General features: G+C 40.6%; 1 protein-coding gene across 1 annotated transcript in view; it reads right to left on the bottom strand.

Annotated features, from left to right (window-relative positions):
- LOC132885368 (origin recognition complex subunit 1-like) overlaps positions 1-16174 on the bottom strand; it is a 46635-nt gene extending 30461 nt beyond the window's left edge. Inside the window, exons 1-6 of the mRNA XM_060920004.1 lie at positions 15971-16174; positions 14022-14123; positions 13738-13862; positions 9121-9293; positions 5907-6279; positions 4005-4248 (exon numbers count right to left, since the gene is read on the bottom strand). Coding sequence (XP_060775987.1) covers positions 4005-4248; positions 5907-6279; positions 9121-9293; positions 13738-13862; positions 14022-14119 — 1013 coding nt within the window. The 5' untranslated portion in view covers positions 14120-14123; positions 15971-16174. The remainder of the gene's footprint in view (positions 1-4004; positions 4249-5906; positions 6280-9120; positions 9294-13737; positions 13863-14021; positions 14124-15970) is intronic.
- Between the last annotated feature and the right edge of the window lie 3384 nt (positions 16175-19558).

Below are 19558 nucleotides of genomic sequence, written 5' to 3'. Positions count from 1 at the left end.
TCACTTGAAATCACACTGAATTGATATTCGCATGTTTTACCACAATTGTGTCTCCAACTAGTCACAGGCTGTCACAGCCTGGCTTTCCCTCTGCAGGCAAGGAAGTAGAGGAAGCCTCACAAAAACTGACTTGAGAAGGATTCGCGACAGCTTTGCGACACCAGGGACGCATTTGCGGCTATTTTGAAAGAAATTGTCGCACGAATTTTTTGAACCAGTTCAAAATTTCAGCGACGAAGGAGCGACACTTTGCGACTCATGCGAGGAAATTGAGAAGCCCCGCCAATGTTTCAAGACACTTTTGAAACTCTCTCGCGAATGACGTTCATAATTTGTCACAAGCTGTCACAGCCCAGTGAGATACTGGGTTAACATAAGTGATATCAGGAAGCAACTTGCTTCACAAGAGAGCCACAACTTTAAACATAACTATAAATAAATATGCATAATCAGACGCTCGCTGGCCGTGCTGTGAAAATTGTGCATGCAGACGCTCATCCAAGTTTCCAAATCTGTCGCTGCTTACCTCTTGAATATTTTCTATTGTGAATATCATTAAAAAGCTTACAGTTCGTTGGAAAGCAGAAATTATATCTTGTTACGATCTGTTCAGTACTTTAGGAGTAACAGCAGGTTGAAGTTGGGGCAGAGTAAAAACCCTGCTCACGGGACATCGGGAAACTGCCGGTGCTTTTTGAGTCACGGGAAAGCAGTCAGGCTCTCCCTCGCTCTCTTCTGATCAGTTTCTGACTGGATTACTCGTGAATATCGATCAGATAACTTTATAGTGGTGATGTTCTCTCGCTCTCACTGTTTCTGATGAAGTATTCAGCAAAATTTTCCGTCACCTAGTTTTGATGTTATGCTTCTCAGGAGACTTTGAAGTGAGTTCATAGCTTTACCTACTTATTTTTTCAAATCATAACTGATTCATGTAAATAAATAACCATTTTAGAATATAACTCTGGTTGTTTTGATGAAAAATATTGAGATCTTAGTGGTCGGAATAAGATTTTAAAAAACCAGAAGTCAGAAACATGAGTGTCAATTTCAGTTCATTAATTGGAAGTGTTTATTGGATGTGGCACTCAGTTTTTTCGAGGTTCACCTTGAAAGCTGCGAATATTAATCGGAATAAAAAATCATTTTTATTTTTTTCGCAGTCCAAATCCTACGCTCCAATTGGCTGGTGAGCAGGTCCGTATCCTACGGTACGGACCCCAGTTATGGACCTCTGGCGATTCGCTCATTCACAACAACAAACATGGTAGAATTTGTCAACATTTATAAGATTTATTTATAAGACTACCAAAAATCTTAAATTTTTGCCAGCATTTCTCAGGAGAATAGCATTAATTTTACAGCATGGATAGCGATAACGACAGTGTTCACAGCGAAAGTGAGTTTTACTAGCCTGAGGAAGAAGAAATAAAATAAAACATTTCAGGAGAAAGCTAAAAACCTGTGATTTCCCAACACCAAGCAAAAACATGGCTGAATCCTGAATGATTCAATTTTGTATAAAATAGGACACTACATAGACGGCAAAACGTAGTTCTTTTTTCCCCCTGCCATGGAAGTGCACTTGTCTCCTGAGGAGGAAGCCATTTGTATTATAGCCATGAATGAGGATTCAAAATGGCGGCTTGCCTCGGCTTGGTTTTCCCTTTCGGGCACTCTCATTTTCTGTTAGAATTTGGTAAAGAAAAAAATAAATATATTATTTACCAGCTTAAGGTCGGTCCGTATGGTGAAATACCGTGACCTCGGCCTTGAATACTGACCTCGGCCCAGAGGGCCTCGATCAGTACTTTCAAGACCTTGGTCACGGTATTTCACGATATGGACCTCCCAGCTGGTAAATAACATACATACACATTATTTCACATAAATACTAGTAGGCCCTACTTAGAAACACAAAGTCCAACAGAGCACAAACACGGTATTAGAAATAGTCTTTTATTACATGGATTAAAGCAAAAAAAAAAAATTATTTGACTGAAAATTTACGGGGGGGGGGGGGGGGGGTTATGGGTGGATTTCGATGAAATTCTGAGAATGGTTAACTTAGAACTTTATTATTATCAATTAATTAATGGATTAATATATTCAATTTATTGCACTTTCTTTCCATTGCTTCCGTATATTATTTTTTGTGGCAAACCACACAAATGCAAGCGCCTGGAATGTTTAGTTTTTTGCACCATGAACTAAATGGCTTTCCGTTTTCACCTATTTCGTACAGCCAAGCCCACCTCCACTTGTTTTTTTTATACCTTTATCGATGGCAGACACATCAGTGCCTTCTTTCATGTAAAGCGCATCCATGCTGCCGAAACCGAAAGCAGAATGATATGCTCCTCTATGCTCGACGTCAATATAGAAAAAAGTTTGAATCTTCGCTTAAATTAAAATTATAATTTGACCTTACTTTGTGTTGAATACAACTTCAAAAACAATTCAAGATTTTATTAAGAGAAATATTGTGGCCAACACGAGTGTTAAGTTACCTAAAAGATCGCGTGAAGTTGGCTGCTATCTACTTTGCGTTCGTTCTCATTTTCCTCCATCATTTCATAGGCCAGAAACAGATGTTTTGACGTAATTTAACTTAGTAGGCTATGATTATTATTTAACCGTAGTCTTCTAGACATTTTGACTGTTTGGGGCATTGAACGCTGGTGTATGATTTTCAGGGAATAAAGTTTAGCGCATGTCGGAACATCATTGCGCTCGCAGCCTCCCACTCCTCAAACGTCCTTTAAATTGTGATATAACGTAGGCTATAAGGCACGGTTCTAACATACCTTACACATTGGCCTAACAAAGAAAATAATTGTTGGGGCGTCTGCTGATTTGTTAGCTATAAATTTAGGTCTAATTACTTCTGACAGTCTGCAAGCATTGCACCGTCGGGTCTTCAAGTCTGGCTGAAGCAGAGGAGCGGGCTTTCCGGGCTTTATTTTTTCGTTTTTTTTTTTTTTTTTAAACATGCTCCATTTCTATACGTCCAAGTTTGAACTGAGTCATTTTGGCAAGATTTAATTTAATACAAAACAGAAATGGTCAGACACAAGCACGCCAAGCACATGGGAATGTATTTTGCCAATTTTGACAGCGCATGTTTTTTTAATGCCACACCGTAGACAGCGAACGTTTAAACATGATCAAACATAGGAAATGAACGACACAAAGCATGGCTCAAAAACAAAAAAGTTAAATAAACCCTGCTGATAGTTGATGGTGTTGCAACACATCAGTGTTATAACCCAATCTCTACCCAACCACCCGGCATTTTAATTCTCCTCGGATCAGCACCGACCTCACATTTGGCCTTGGGAGAGTTCAGTTGACGGAAATCCGTCACACGACGGAAAACTTTAATCCATGTTATTACTTTGGAGTGTTACAATTTAACATTTTTACCCAATTAGCATAATTAATACTAACACCAGTTTGCATAACTGGTTTTTACTAGTTTTTCAAACTTTGTATTCAGTATGCCATCATCTATGTGCCTGCCAATTTCCATGTAAATATCTTGAAAAATAGAAAACATTTGATTTCATTGGTAAATGAGGCCCATTTTGGACCATGTGATCCGAATACATATGGCAGTTTTCTAAAAATGAAGCCTTTTTTTTCCAATCTTTGATCTGTAATATTTCAAGAATGGATAAACATTTTAATTCTGTAAGAAATATGCTGTTCTGAATTCAATGGGAGCCATTCGGATTGACTTCTCACCTGATATGCCTACTATAAATGAATAAAAAGTACGTGACACTTTAAAAATTAAATAGGAATTGTAATATTTAACGAGCTGCTGTGGTATCAGAGGAATAAACATTAAGCAGGAAGAGCATCTTTGCTTTCTGTCGTACCACATCACACCACCCAGTCATCGATTCTGTTCCTGTAACAGCACGTTCCCTAAAAGTTTCTTTTATGTAAAAAATAAAACCGAAAACTTGTGTCCACCCACATCACATCTCTAAACTGACCTGGTGGAGGTGTTATCACAAGCAGAGTGACTGGGTTTATTGGGGCTTTGGAGAGGCTGGATGGACAGATTCTCCTCCTCAGTGGGAGATTTGTTCAAGACTACGTTTTGGAGTGGGGTCAGACGGGTGGAGAAGCGACAAGGTGGAGAAGCACCTAGCTTGCTTGCCAGCACTTCCTCCTTTTCCTGGTCATCATCCAGTATCTCCCCAAGAACATCGTCTCTGGTCAGTTTCTTCGTTGGACCTACAGACAGACAAAAAGACACACAGACCGAGAGAGAGAGAGAGAGAGAGAGAAATTAACTCTGAAATCACCATCATTTATTTTGCTGTACAGAGATGTTGAATTTGCCAGATGAGCACAATCTGAATTTATAATAGTCGTGTTTGAAAAGACTGATGACCCCAATAGAGTCAAGCCTGGCTTTTGAATTAAATAAAAATCAGCATAATGTAATAATTTCTCCAAAAATATTGGCACTGTGCTAAAACGTGACGCCTGTACACATGCATTTTTACATCTAGATCAACTGCACCTGAAATTTACACCATCAGCAATAAAGCAAATTTTGTGAAAATCGAATCAATATAAAGTGAATTATAATCGGCTGCGTGGGAGCGGATCAGTATGCCTCCGGGGACTTCCACTAGCTCAAGCCAAAACAAACACCGAGCTAACTCAGGCTACGGCCACACTACAGTTTGTGATGCTTTGAGAGGAGTTACTGATGAAAATGAAGCGTTTAGGTGGCGATGCATGATGAACTACAAGTTGTGGTCACAGCAGGCGAATGCTTGGCTCTTTTCTTTTGAAGAGACCTGCCATTTCTCCAAGGACACATGCTTGAGGGTTTTGTACACATCAGTGTCTGGCAGGAGAATGATCGCAGCCACGTTGCTAAATAGATTTCAACAATGCAGGACATCAGCGCCAACCAATCATCAAACCATCGCCAAACATTTGCTGAATACTCATGAGCCCTTCACTCAACCAGTTACAAACCTAGCTGAAGGATCCCTGAATGTAAATGCACTTTAGGTTAGGCTTCACCTTGCCGCTGTGTCACCGAGGCTCCTGCAAGCCTCAAGGATATAAATTTGAGGCAAATATACTTCAAGAGGCTCAGCAAAGGTTCCCAGAGGTTTGGTAGGCATTCCCAAACCCATCTGTGAGTACTCACTGCTTAGTTTGCCAACGAAAACAGCACCACCAAATTTCAATGCATACACTGAAATTTTTCATGTTTTTGGCTACTCATGAGGCAGAAACACAAAAAACAACTTGTGAAGCTCAGAGAACATTTGCTGTGCATCAAATGATTGGTAGCGATGCTGCCAATTTTCATCGCCAAGTATTCAAACCCATCACGAGCTGTAATGTGATCGTAGCCCAAGCTAACTAACATGATGGTCAATAAGTACAGAACATGTTAACCAAAAAACAGCAAATTCAGAAAAATATAGGAGAATATATAGCATGAACTCAAAGTGAAAAGACTCTTACTGAACGTCACATGCTCGCTGCTGATTGGCTACAGCGCCCGTCAGTCTGAGACGGAATGTAGAAAACAGAGGAAATACGAGCCTGAATAATCCTATTGTTGCTAATTTGGCTCTCAACCATTCATATTGTGTTACTTCAGCTCCATGGTTCACTTTAGGCTGCTTTAATAAGAATGCAAGAATGCTGAAAAGCTGCCAAAAGGAAACTTTTTACTCGGCTAACAAACAACAGACTGAAAGTGCAATAATTCTTCGCTGTAATAATCATAAGCTGTAGCCAATCAGCAACAAGCATGTGATGTTTAGCATACGGATTTGTTCTTCGAATGCTGAAGCAGAATAAAATGTGAACGCAGATTAAATAATCCACACAGACTAGGAAACTCCGCCAGCACTCACTGCACAGGACGAGCTTCTTGCGGATGTTTGGGTTGGACGAAACTCTGCTTCTCCTCTTCACGTTCAGTAGCTTGGCAGCGGACAGTTTGGAGGCGGAGTGAGCTGACTCGGCCTCGGTGGAGCCCAGCTTACCGGCGCTCATGCTGCCGTGGGTGACGATGCCGGACAAGGCCCGCTTCATCACGCTCGGGTCCGGGGTGGGGAGAGCACGGGGTCGGAGTGCACGCAGGGCCGGAGAAGGAGACCTGGGCTTTTGAAGGGGCAACTCAGGATCCAGAGTCCGAAATTTCTTCATGTCCCACATAAGTTTAACAAACAGAATGTCTTTGCCCTTAACATCTGGGAACGGCGCCTCAGCAGGGATGTGTTTAATCTACAGGCAAAAGAAAAACAGACCTGTACGATCAAACAAAATAAGGATCACTCATCACCATTTACAACCATTTCCATCCTTTCAGTACCTCGAAAAAAAAAAAAAAAAAAAAAAAAAAAAACCTATTCCAGTTATGAGCTAAAAACCTTCTGTGTCACAGATCTTCATCTCCTGTCTGGGTTAATTCATTTTTAAACAAACGTTGCCAGGCAAAACAAACCTCGCCCGGCAGCACTTATTTTATACCCATTATGTTGATAATGGTAATATTTCTTAATCATCAGCTGTCAAGTTATAGTCCTATGAAAACCCATGACCTTGAGTTTGACCTTTCAAGGTCACAGTTCATGGTGCCAAATGAAAGCCCATATTAGCCTGCCAAGCCAGACTAAATGTGAATATTTAGTCTGGCCTCGCTCGTAGACATTTCCGAAGGGTGTGGGAGGAACAACCCACTGTCTTTCAAACTGTCTCTGTGCGTATGGAGCACTTGCATGTGACGTCACAGCCGATCCAGATTGTGACAGACGCCATCTTGTCGGTCAAACGCCATATTTCCGCCTTCTACTTCTATCTTTTCTTCTGGAAAAACCTACTATATACAATTCTACTACAACGGCTGCGGCTACAAGCTCTCCCTACCTGTGCACGTTTATGTTTTTTGTGTGTATTTTTGCGTGTTGTTCGTCTGTACCGGACTTCAATATCCACTACAACCGTATGGACTTACTGGACATTGTTTTCCAGCAGAAAATGATGGTTTGTAGCGATTTCCATCAGATGCACAACATTCCGGACGAGATAGCGAGACCAGCGGGGTCTCCATGGATTGTTATTGGAAGCAAAGCTAAGGAGGTGGCGCCGGGAGAGGAAGCAAAAGTGAGGCTGCAGAGCCGGCCTGTTGACTAAGCTCAGAAAACAGCCACTCAAATCTCCACTGCTAAGCCTCTACCTCTCCAACGCCAGATCCATGGTAAACAAGATGGACGATTTGGAATTACAGCTGGAATTACCTTATTCTATTCTATAATCGGCTGGTCAGTGCTATACTCAATACTTAAGTGACTTACCCATCCAGTGAGGATCATTTTCTTGTTTACAAGATGCCACATCTGAGTCGCTGACAAATCCTGAATTTCTGTAAAGGTAACTGTCCAGAGATTTATAAGCACGCAGTGCTTCACCACTGAACAGCGAGGGAAAGTTGATGAGGTAATTATACACGTCCGGGTATTCCACCTCTGGCAGTTCCATATCCACTGACACGGTCGTGAAAACTCCGTCCGGTAAGCCATAAGGGTCACTAATCTGTAGATCATTTATTTTAGACATATATCTAGTTATCTGTTCATTAGAAAAATGAGCCGTGTAGTCCGTCGGTTGAAATTGATCCATTCTGTACACGAGTGCAGCAATATTCAGCTGTGCTGTTGACCGACAAGATGGCGGCTGTTAACTTTCCGGTCACGTGACTGCAAGATCTCTATAGGCCAACGCTCTGACCAATCAGCGCAACAGTGACTGTGACGTAGTCAGAGCGACAGAAAGCAGTGGGGGAGGCCTTGAAATAAATTTTTCAAAATGCGTATTAATTAATAAACAGGTTCTACATATTAAGAAGTTTGGAGATAATGACCACAAGTTTGGAGTCTGTACCACATACTTAACATACACATTTTTTTCCAAGTGTTTTTCAAGGGTTTGCTTAAACTGTTTTTGAGAGTTTTTATTTAGTGGTGTTTGGTGAAATAATCTCCCTTAAATTTAAAATAACGGGAAAATAAGAAACAATCAAAAAGTAATGTTTCAAAGCTGTTTATTAATTCTTCGTACTGCACAAACTAGCCCCATCCTTTTGGCTACGAGCGGAGCCAGCTGGTAGATCAGACTTTTGCCATAGCCGGTCGGCAAAACAGCGAAAACGTCCTTCTTGAAAAGGAATGAGCGGAGAGCCTCTTCCTGCTCATGTTTCAACGAAAACTCCAAGTCTAATTCTTCTAAAACTGATTCCAAAGCGGAGTTAAACGCGCGCTATTCACTAGCCGTAGCCATCTTTCCTGTTGTGCTTTCTCCAGCGTCGCGCAGCTTTGTCGTCACTCCTGCAAAAGCCCGCCCAAAGAATCCAAACAAAAACCTTGCGTTGTGATTGGCGGGCACGATTTGATGCCCGGGGTGTTTTGTTGATATGGTGCGAGGCTAGACCCACTCGCAGGCAAAAAATATTTTTGGCCGCTAGGCGGGTGGGTCTAGTTTACTAGGCTAAGCCCATATGGCACTTCCTACAAGTTGATAATGGTAAATATCTGTCCACCATCAACTGACTGAGTGACAGCCCTCTGAAAATCTGTGACCTTGAGTTTGACCTTTCAAGGTCACAGCTCATGGTGCCAAATGAAAGCCCATATGGCACTTCTGGAAGTTGATAATGGTAAATATCTGGCGACCATCAACCGTTTTCAGGTTACAGCCCTCTGAAAATCCATAGCCTTGAGTTTGACCTTTCAAGTTCAAAGATCATGGTGCCAAATGAAAGGCCATATAGGAACTCCCATATGCTCATAATAGTAAACATCTGTCTATCGGCAACCGTTTGAGTTATAATGAAAAAATGTTATTTTGACCGAAAGGTTGACCTTTCCAGTGACCTTGACCAGATTACCCCCAAAATTTAAATCCGGTAATCTACAGACCATTGCCCATCTACCCTGAAAATTTGAAGTTAATCGGTGCAACCATCCAGATGCTAAATTGTTGACAGACAGACACACAAACCGCACTGATTACAGTACCTTACCCCGCTTACTCCGTCATGGGTGAGGTAAACAACACACACGCACCTACCTGAACTGTTCGGAGGATGGTCGTAGCATCCACCTCGTTACCACAGGAGTCATCCTGGTAGTAAAAGATCTCTTGTGGATGAGGGTCTCGGCCCAGGAGCTTCCTTTTGTGCTGAGGTATTTCACACAGCCGCACAAACCACTGCACCGTCGCCCGCTTCTCCTGATTGGCATCTATGGACATACAGACGTTATTAAATCCATGCACGAGCATGGAACTGTTCAACAAGGGCTACATTCAGATTACCGGACCAGGGGAAAAAAAAATAAATAAAAAGACAAAATCAGATCCCCCCCCAGGACACAATAATCCAATCTTATCAAATCAGACCAAATCATGACTTGGCACAATTCCCTTTTCTTCGGATCAGATGGAACCTGTCCATTTTGAGGATTAACTATTTATACAACATACACTCCAATCATATTCATATTTAATGAAAATGCACTCCTCAAAAACACCCAGTTTAATTTCTTGAGCAATTATTTCACACGTTTATTCCTTTCTGTAGGTTCCTTACACTTCTGCTTGAATCCATTCCCCAAATATGAAGAAACCAAAAATCACTGATTTTCTCATCTTCCTACTGAAGAGTCATGGAGACATGGCCGTGATGTACAAATTAAAAATCAGGAACAAGGAAAAAGAATTCCACACAAGAGCGCCGCATGGAAACTTTTCAGATATGGATCATTCTCATCTCATCTCATTATCTCTAGCCGCTTTATCCTGTTCTACAGGGTCGCAGGCAAGCTGGAGCCTATCCCAGCTGACTACGGGCGAAAGGCGGGGTACACCCTGGACAAGTCGCCAGGTCATCACAGGGCTGACACAGACACAGACAACCATTCACACTCACATTCACACCTACGCTCAATTTAGAGTCACCAGTTAACCTAACCTGCATGTCTTTGGACTGTGGGGGAAACCGGAGCACCCGGAGGAAACCCACGCGGACACGGGGAGAACATGCAAACTCCGCACAGAAAGGCCCTCGCCGGCCACGGGGCTCGAACCCGGACCTTCTTGCTGTGAGGCGACAGCGCTAACCACTACACCACCGTGCCGCCCAGATATGGATCAGATTTAAAAAAAAAAAAAAAAGTGGCTATTTGAAGAGATTTTTTTTCCTTTCTTGTCCATACGATCCTGAAGAAATAAGATTAAGGCTGTAGTCAAGACCATAAATCACCAAGTCCAAGACGAGGACTCGCCGAGATGGAGTCGAAAATCAAGAATCAAAGAACAAGTCAAAATCGAGTTGAAATGAAAGAGACGGAATCAAGATTGAGACCAAAAACCATCAAATCCTTTTCAAGGCCAAGTCTTTACTTCATCTACAGCAGGGGTTCGCAACCTTTTCTTACTTTAAGGCCCACCTATTCATACTTGTAACAAGTCGGGGCCCATTAAAAAAAGATCTCCAATTATTTTGGCTCATCTATTCTATTAGAATCTAGTAATCTATTGTAAAAAAGTGTACTAAGGGGACACGACATCACTCCCTGCTACAGATGGGAGCCCAGGAATTAAATAAATGTAATAAAAACAAACTGGTTTTAATTGTAGGTATTGTACTTAAAACTGTATGGATGTGCCAGAAGCCAGTATACAACCATACATGTGGGTTATTCTCAGTCAAAAGGGATTAATGATCCAAAAGTGGAGTATGGTCCATTAAAGGACATGGGACATGAAACAAATGCACACTATATCAGTTTCTTTCCATTAAAAATATGAAATAATTGCATCAACAAATACAAAATTATCTATTAAATTCAGCAAAATCGTTATATTCGTGATGATTATATGGCATTTCTGCTCGAGCTCCGATATGCATATTTTACAACCGGAAAAGCCGCTGTCATGTAATCATACGTCACAAAAACTTTCAGGCACAGCACAAGCGGGTAGATGAATATGGAGAAGTGTGAATCGTGATGATGACGAATGCGACAAAATGGTTTTTGTGTCTTGGATGACAAGAAAATTGTTTCGTTTTTAGAGTGTTTAACGTACATTGAACATCATGGTGTATTGCGACCTCCCAGTCAGTCAGACACGCGGTCACTCCTGTTAGCAATGTAGCTAGGCTCAGTATGGCCAATGGTATTTTTTGGGGCTGTAGTTAGATGCGACCAAACTCTTCCATGTTTTTCCTGTTTACATAGGTTTATATGACCAGTGACATGAAACAAAGTTCAGTTACACAAATTGAAACGTGGCGATTTTCTATGCTATGGAAAGTCCGCACTATAATGACAGGCGTACTAACACCTTCTGCGCGCTTCGACAGCGCATTGATACCTTCACTCGGAGCTGTACCATTATTTTTTAGACAGGGCGGATGGACCAGGGCATTCGCCCGCCTGGCCGTGCCCGACGAGGAGCGCTCTCGGCCGGCTTGGGAGGCAGACGGCAGCCCCTCCTGGAAGTGTGGTTTTACCATGGGCCTCATGCGGTAAGGATTAGTATTATAATTTTGGGTGTATCAATTATTGATTATCATAATTCTGACTCGTTTCGCCATTTTGAATGTTTTCATCTCGGACTCTGGAAGCATTGTATCTCAATCAATCTCGAAAAATATCAGAAAAAAAAAAAAACTAGCTTGCAACGGACTTTAGCTAGATCTATGATGAACTTTCGATGTATGATACAAAAATAATACTTCTTTCAACAGATCATTAGCCTTTGAGCAGAATTGTTTTTAACTTACCTGGAAGTGTTATCGAGCCGACCGCTTTCAGTTTCATGGGGATTGAATGAACTCTCACTCTCAGAATCATCTGACCCGTCAGAGTAAAGACAAGATCCATGTTCATGTGAATTTCCAGCTATCGGTTCGAATTGATAGGGTCTAACTTCACATCTCTGTGAAACATCGGGAATGTCACTGTCGATGGTGTCCATTTCAGTAACCTGTTTACATTAGATTCCCAAGCGCTGGCTCCTTGGAAAGTTTTTGTGACGTCACGGGTCACGTGACCGCTTAGCTAATTAACGAATCATTGTTTTACGCTGATGTATAAAAAAAAAAAGTTGAATGTGATGATTTTCACATTTTTGACGCCCTGCAGTGATTTAGATGGCATTTCTTATGTCCTTTATACATAATTATACCCAGAAATCCATGTCCCATGTCCTTTAACACAAGAACTTATTGCCATGTTGGTGTTCAGCAAAGAAGCAAGTTATTAAAACCAAGAAGTACACTCAAAAGAAGTGGAGATAGAAGCCGCTCAATGGGATTAGATCCTTACACGCTAACAAAGAAGGATTTTTCCTACAAGTTGGAAAATTATCCATCCGTTGAGTTCCCCGACATCTAAACTACCTGGTGCTGCAGACATCGTTCTACACGGACAAACAGATGAAAACCTGGGAGAGCATGGAGGACAACTTTATACGTACGTAGCTGGGTTAAAGATCTGGAGATCAGGACAGTACAAGATAAATCCTGTATCGTTTTTGTCTGGGTAAGCAGGACTTTCTGTTCGCATCTTTGCTAAGACGCTACAAGTTTTAATATTGGGTGAAATCAAAAACAAACCACAGCCGCTTGAGTCTCTATCCTCCCTGCTCTTCTCTTCCGGCTAAATCAGTCACAAAGATCCACAGAAACCCCTTTAAAGACCTGGGTATTAGGTGTATTACCATATGTATATGTGTTAGTTTATAATATGGCAACCACGATCAAACAGTAAACAAAAACACATCTGAGGATTGAAGCATCTCCTGAACTTCAAAACATCACAAAATATCAGAACACAGTGAGAAAAGTGATTTGCGAATCCAGACGAAATAAATCCGACGACTGTACAAACCTTTCACAAAGCGATCACTGTAAATTCAAGTGTTCTTCGACTCAGCTCCATTCCATCACTGTGAAAGGATCAAGAGCCACCTTTCTCATCATCTTTTGGTAAAATCCTTTGCTCTTTCAACCCTTTTTTTTTTTTATGACTCGACAGAAAACCCAGAACAAACTTCAGTTTCATGGTTTGTTTGATTCGAGCAGCCCAAAACAATGCAAGCGTCAGGCATTTTAACAACTAGGAAGGCGCCCCAGCAATAGTAACGCTTTGAAAACAGAGCTCAGCTGACCACCACTTCATGTCTTGCGTATCTAATAAGGCAGATGTGATGTCTGATGCAACCCAGCAATCTGCAGCCCAGTGGTTGAAAAACACTGGTTTAGTTGGCTTCAGAAATAGTAATACCTTCTTGTCAAACTTTGTGAATATGGCAAGAAACACCACAAGCATTGCTTTAATAAACACTCAGTCAAAACCCAAGACCATGTTGCCCAAGTCTGTTTTATGTTGTGATTTTTGTACATGTTGTATTTTAATGAGTTTGTACAGCTGCTCTCTTGGCCAGGTCTCACCAGTAAGAGAGGGTTTTTTTTAAATCTCAATATGACTTCCTGGTAAAATAAATTAAAATGTCAATACAGGACAAAGTCTCAAGACCAGACTTGAGTCCTAAATCAGATTTGGGTCACAATAAGGCAGAAAATTATCTTTGCATGCCCTGGACGTTAATGTTAGTGTGACTTACAAGATGTGAAGAACATTAACGAGACAGTGTGGAAAGGAGACGAGCGATTCTTACCATCACTGAAAAGCTCAAGTAGCCGTGCAACATACGGGCTGTCATCATCATCTCCCTCAATCAGGATGCACTGACCTACAGACACCACATGGTCTGGTCTTCCTTCAACAGATATCACCAAAGACCTGGGGAGCATTTTGGACATTTTAAAAACTGCCATGAACTAAACTGAATAAATTTCATACCAAGAGCTGTAGTTTATTCCCAGGTAGGAGAAATAGGAATGATGATAATGATGATAGTCTGAATCCCAAGCTCATTCTGTGATCCAGCTCTACACTTACTCGTGGTGGAGTCTCTTCAGTTTTCGGTCTATACTGATCGGATTTCCATGCCATGTGTATGTTCTTTGCACACGCAGTCTTGTGAAGTAGTGACTCATTTTCCTGAAGTGATACAGAACAGGCACTAAAGTTACAGGTACAGATATACAGTGGTGCTTGAAAGTTCGTGAACCCTTTAGAATTTCCTCCATTTCTGCATAAATATGACCTAAAACATCATCGGATTTCCACACAACTCCTAAAAGTAGATAAAGAGAACCCAGTTAAACAAATGAGAAAAATATTACACTTGGTAATTTATTTAAGGAAAATGATCCAATATTACATATCTGTGAGTGGCAAAAGTATGTGAACCTCTAGGATTAGCAGTTAATTTGAGGGTGAAATTAGAGTCAGGTGTTTTCAATCAATGGGATGACAATCAGGTGTGAGTGGGCACCCTGTTTTATTTAAAGAACAGGGATCTCTCAAAGTCTGATCTTCACAACACATGTTTGTGGAAGTGTATCATGGCACGAACAAAGGAGATTTATGAGGACCTCAGAAAAAGCGTTGTTGATGCTCATCAGGCAGGACAAGTTTACAAAACCATCTCTCAAGAGTTTGGACTCCACCAATCCACAGTCAGACAGATTGTGTACAAATGGAGGAAATTCAAGACCATTGTTACCCTCCCCAGGAGTGGTCCACCAACAAAGATCACTCCAAGAGCAAGGCGTGTAATAGTCGGCAAGATCACAAAGTACCCCAGGGTAACTTTAAGCAACTGAAGGCCTCTCTCACATTGGCTAAAGTTAATGTTCATGAGTCCACCATCAGGAAAACACTGAACAACAATGGTGTGCATGGCAGGGCTGCAAGGAGAAAGCCACTGTTCTCCAAAAAGAATACTGCTGCTTGTCTGCAGTTTGCTAAAGATCACATGGACAAACCAGAAGGCTATTGGAAAAATGTTTTGTGAACAGATGAAGCCAAAATGGAACCTTTTGGTTTAAATGAGAAGCGTTATGTTTGGAGAAAGGAAAACACTGCATTCCAGCATAAGAACCTTATCCCATCTGTGAAACATGGTGGTGGTAGTGTCATGGTTTGGGCCTGTTTTGCTGCATCTGGGCCAGGACGGCTTGCCATCATTGATGGAACAATGAATTGTGAATTACACCAGCTTATTCTAAATGAAAATGTCAGGCTATCTGTCCATGAACTGAATCTCAAGAGAAGGTGGGTCATGCAGCAAGACAACGACCCTAAGCACACAAGTCGTTCTACCAAAGGATGGTTAAAGAAGAATAAAGTTCATGTTTTGGAATGGCCAAGTCAAAGTCCTGACCTTAATCCAATCGAAATGTTATGGAAGGACCTGAAGCGAGCAGTTCATGTGAGGAAACCCACCAACATCCCAGAGCTGAAGCTGTTCTGTATGGAGGAATGGGCTAAAATTCCTCCAAGCCGGTGTGCAGGACTGATCAATAGTTACCGCAAACGTTTAGTTGCAGTTATTGCTGCACAAGGGGGTCACACCAGATACTGAAAGCAAAGGTTCACATACTTTTGCCACTCTCAGATATGCAATATTGGATCATTTTCCTTAATAAATAAATGACCAAGTATAATATTTTGTCTCATTTGTTTAACTGGGTTCTCTTTATCTACTTTTAGGACTTGTGTGAAAATCTGATGATGTTTTAGGTCATATTTATGCAGAAATAGAGAAAACTCTAAAGGGTTCACAAACTTTCAAGCACCACTGTAATACACACATTATCTATTGATCAAAGTACTGAACATTTGAAGCTGAAACTCAAATAACTCATTCTGAATTTAATTTAAAAAAAAACAACCACAACACACCATAAAAAAAAAAATAATACACAAGCCATTATATTCATCCAGATCTGATGAAGTGCACTCAGGGAGCCATTTAGGACTCAACTCCACAGTGATCTTACCTTTAAAGACTCCTTTAAAGTCGATTAATGTGTGTTTATCCGAGTGCTCACGTCCACATTGACCATAAATGAATAACAGAACTCACTTAAATCTCAATATAAAAGTTTTAAAACCCAAATCCACAACTGACACAACTATAACCTGCACAAAACCTCCACTATTTAAAACCACGACAACTTTTTCGCGCGTAAATGACGTTTGGCTGCTGTCTCCGCCTACTTGACCAGCGGAAGTGGTTAGTATCAGATCAGGAAGTTATTAAAAATTGGCGGAAACTTAAAAAAAAAACCGTTGGGTGTTTTTATTGAACAAATTCTTTAAAATAAACATGTATTTTAATATATTTACATAAGACCGATAGGTTTATTATAAACAAATAAATATATCGATAGATATGGCTTTTTACGTCATTATACATCTTCACGCGCTCGACTTCACACCCGGAAGCATTTGCTCAATGGCGGAATCTCAAACAAAACTCTTGATATTAGTGCACTACTTAGGGAATGTCTGCTCCAGCCTTAGTGCCGTATGGTTTCAGTCACTAGCTCTTTTCAACGCAATTATAAACACCCGGAAGCGTTTAATTATTAGCTGGATTGCAAAAAAAAAAAAGCTATTTTTCTTATATAAGTGCACCACGTAGGGTGGAAAGTAATGGATTACTTTCCTGCCTTAAGTAGTGCTCTACATAGGCAAAATGGAGTTATTTGCAACACAGCCATTCACACCCGGAAGCATTAATTCGTTGGCGTAATCTCAAATAACTATAGATAAGTGTGCTATGTAGTGTGTAACGAAATGGCTTTGGAGTCCTTTGTGCACTATATGTTGAATAATGATATCTTGAACTACTACGTTTCCTACATGATTTATTTTCGATTTTGTGTTATAAGTTGTTTATACTAGATTTTTATAAGATTGTTCCCTTTGATCATTTCTCTGTTCTTCTCTAAATTTCTTCTTCTTTTGGCTGGTCACCACAGCAGATCTTTCGTCTCCATTGCTCCTTGTCTTCTGCATCCTTCTCTGCCACTTTCATGTCCTCTCTCACTACATCCATGTATCTCTTCTTTGGCCTTCCTCGTTTTCATGTGCCTGGCAGCTCCATCCTCAACATTCTCCTTCCAACATGCTCTGCATCTCTTCTCAGGATGTGCCCGTACCATCTCAGTCTCATCTCTCTTAGCTTCATTCCCAAGCTCTCCACATGTGCTGTCCCTCTGATGTGCTCGTTCCTTATCCTGTCCAACCTCCCATCGCAAACCTTAACATCCTCAACTCCGCCACCTCCAACTTTACCTCCTGTCTCTTCGTTAAGGGTACGGTCTCCAATCCGTACATCACAGCTGGTCTCACTACTGTCTTATACATCTTACCTTTCACTTTTGCTGGGACTTTCCTATCACAAATGACTTCCGAAATCCTTCTCCAACTGCTCCACCCTGCCTGCAATCTCTTTCTCACCTCACTATCGCAGCCCCCATTTTCCTGCACAGTTGACTCCAGGTACTTGAATTCACCAACTTTCTTTACGTCTGCTCCATGCATCTTCACTACACTCTCATCCCCATTCTCATTGATGCACATGTATTCTGTTTTGCTACTGCTCACCTTCATTCCTCTTCATTCCAATGCATACCTCCATCTCTCCAAACCCAGATCAACCTCCTTTCTACTTTCACCACATATCACAATATCATCCGCAAATATCATGCTCCATGGTGACTCTTGCCTCACTTCGTCTGTCAAGCTATCCATCACTATGGCAAACAAGAAAGGACTCAAAGCAGATCCTTGATGAAGTCCCACCTTCACCTTGAACCATTCAGTTGTTCCAACTGCACACCTCACTGCTGTTTCATTGTTCTCATACATGTCTTGCACCACTCTGATATACTTCTCATTCACTCCACTCTTTCTCATACAATACCATAACTCATCTCTCGGCAGTCTATCGTATGCCTTCTTCAGGTCTACAAACACACAATGTAGCTTTCTCTGGCCTTCCCTGTACTTCTCCATTAACATTCTTAAAGCAAAAATTGCATCCGACGTGCTCTTCCCTAAATTTAATAGGATGATAACATGATTTTCATTCAAGTTGCTGCATAGATTTTACCCCACAAAAGTGTTTTTACATCGTTTTAAGTGTGACATCGACGTGAATTGTTCTTTTTGTGAACTGCACCCTGAAACTGTCTCTCGTTTATTTTGGTCTTGTGAATTTACACATAAACTTTGGAAAGACATTAACTCCTTTATTGTAAATGTTGATTGATTGATTGATTTGATTTTGGATTGATGGACAATAAAATCCAAAGGATAACATGTTAAAGTGAAAACACTTATTTCCAACATAGTCCTTGATGTTAAGACATAAAACATAAAAACAGTAAAACACAAAACTTAGCACAGACAAGTCCAAGAACATTACAAAAACAAAATGGGACAAATCATATAAAATAATAAATAACACTACTCTATAAAGAAACAAATCTCACCAAATTCATTATGAATCTGTTTATGTTTATGTATTATGTTTTCTCTGACTTTATTCTTTACTTTCGAAATGTTATTTTTGGTTGTTATGATCAGAGTAATAAGGACAATAATGCATTTTTCCTCATCAATCTGATCTTACTTCTTGCCAAATTTTACATTCATAAATGCAAATTCTCAAACAAGAAACAACCATTTTGACAAGCTCCATAAACTGTATTTGTCATTATATGTAGGTTGTTTAGACATTTTGTATATCTCATTATTTAGTTCGACACCCAAATTAAGATTGACTTTTTCAGCCGAAATGAACTCCTTTTAAAGTACAAATTTTTTATTCCTTTAAATTAGTGTATATATACATTTTTTCTTTTGTGGAAAGGGTTGTCAATTGGGACGAGAGTCCTGTTTCCTTTTCCAGTCACAAAAATTTATTTTGTTTCATAGTATTTTTTTCTGTTTGATTTTTGTTTGTGTATATAGATAATCTTTTTGGTCTGTAACATTTTGCAATTGTGACAACTAAACTAAACAAGAAGCCTTTTTCTTGGTACTCAATACAGAAATGGAGCAGTACATTGCAACAATTTCCCTGTACAAAACAAAAAAGCAGCTGAAACAATTAATATATGCACTATGTTTAATGTCTTTACTTGATTTTTTTAATTCATTAATCTTGCGTTTACTGTTTTACTTTTTGTATTATTAGCATACGTGTTTTATTATTATTATTATTATTATTATCATCATCATCATCATCTGTTTATTTTATTTTTTTCTTCTTTTTCTTTATTTCATTTAAGTTGTCCCTTTTGTCTCTCTTGAGATAGTGGTTGGGCGGCACGGTGGTGTAGTGGTTAGCGCTGTCGCCTCACAGCAAGAAGGTCCTGGGTTCGAGCCCCGGGGCCGGCGAGGGCCTTTCTGTGCGGAGTTTGCATGTTCTCCCCGTGTCCGCGTGGGTTTCCTCCGGGTGCTCCGGTTTCCCCCACAGTCCAAAGACATGCAGGTTAGGTTAACTGGTGACTCTAAATTGACCGTAGGTGTGAATGTGAGTGTGAATGGTTGTCTGTGTCTATGTGTCAGCC

The sequence above is a fragment of the Neoarius graeffei genome, chromosome 4, assembly GCF_027579695.1.
Source record: "Neoarius graeffei isolate fNeoGra1 chromosome 4, fNeoGra1.pri, whole genome shotgun sequence".
Classification (NCBI taxonomy): Eukaryota; Metazoa; Chordata; class Actinopteri; order Siluriformes; family Ariidae; genus Neoarius; species Neoarius graeffei.
This window is presented reverse-complemented; position numbering and strand designations above follow the sequence as displayed.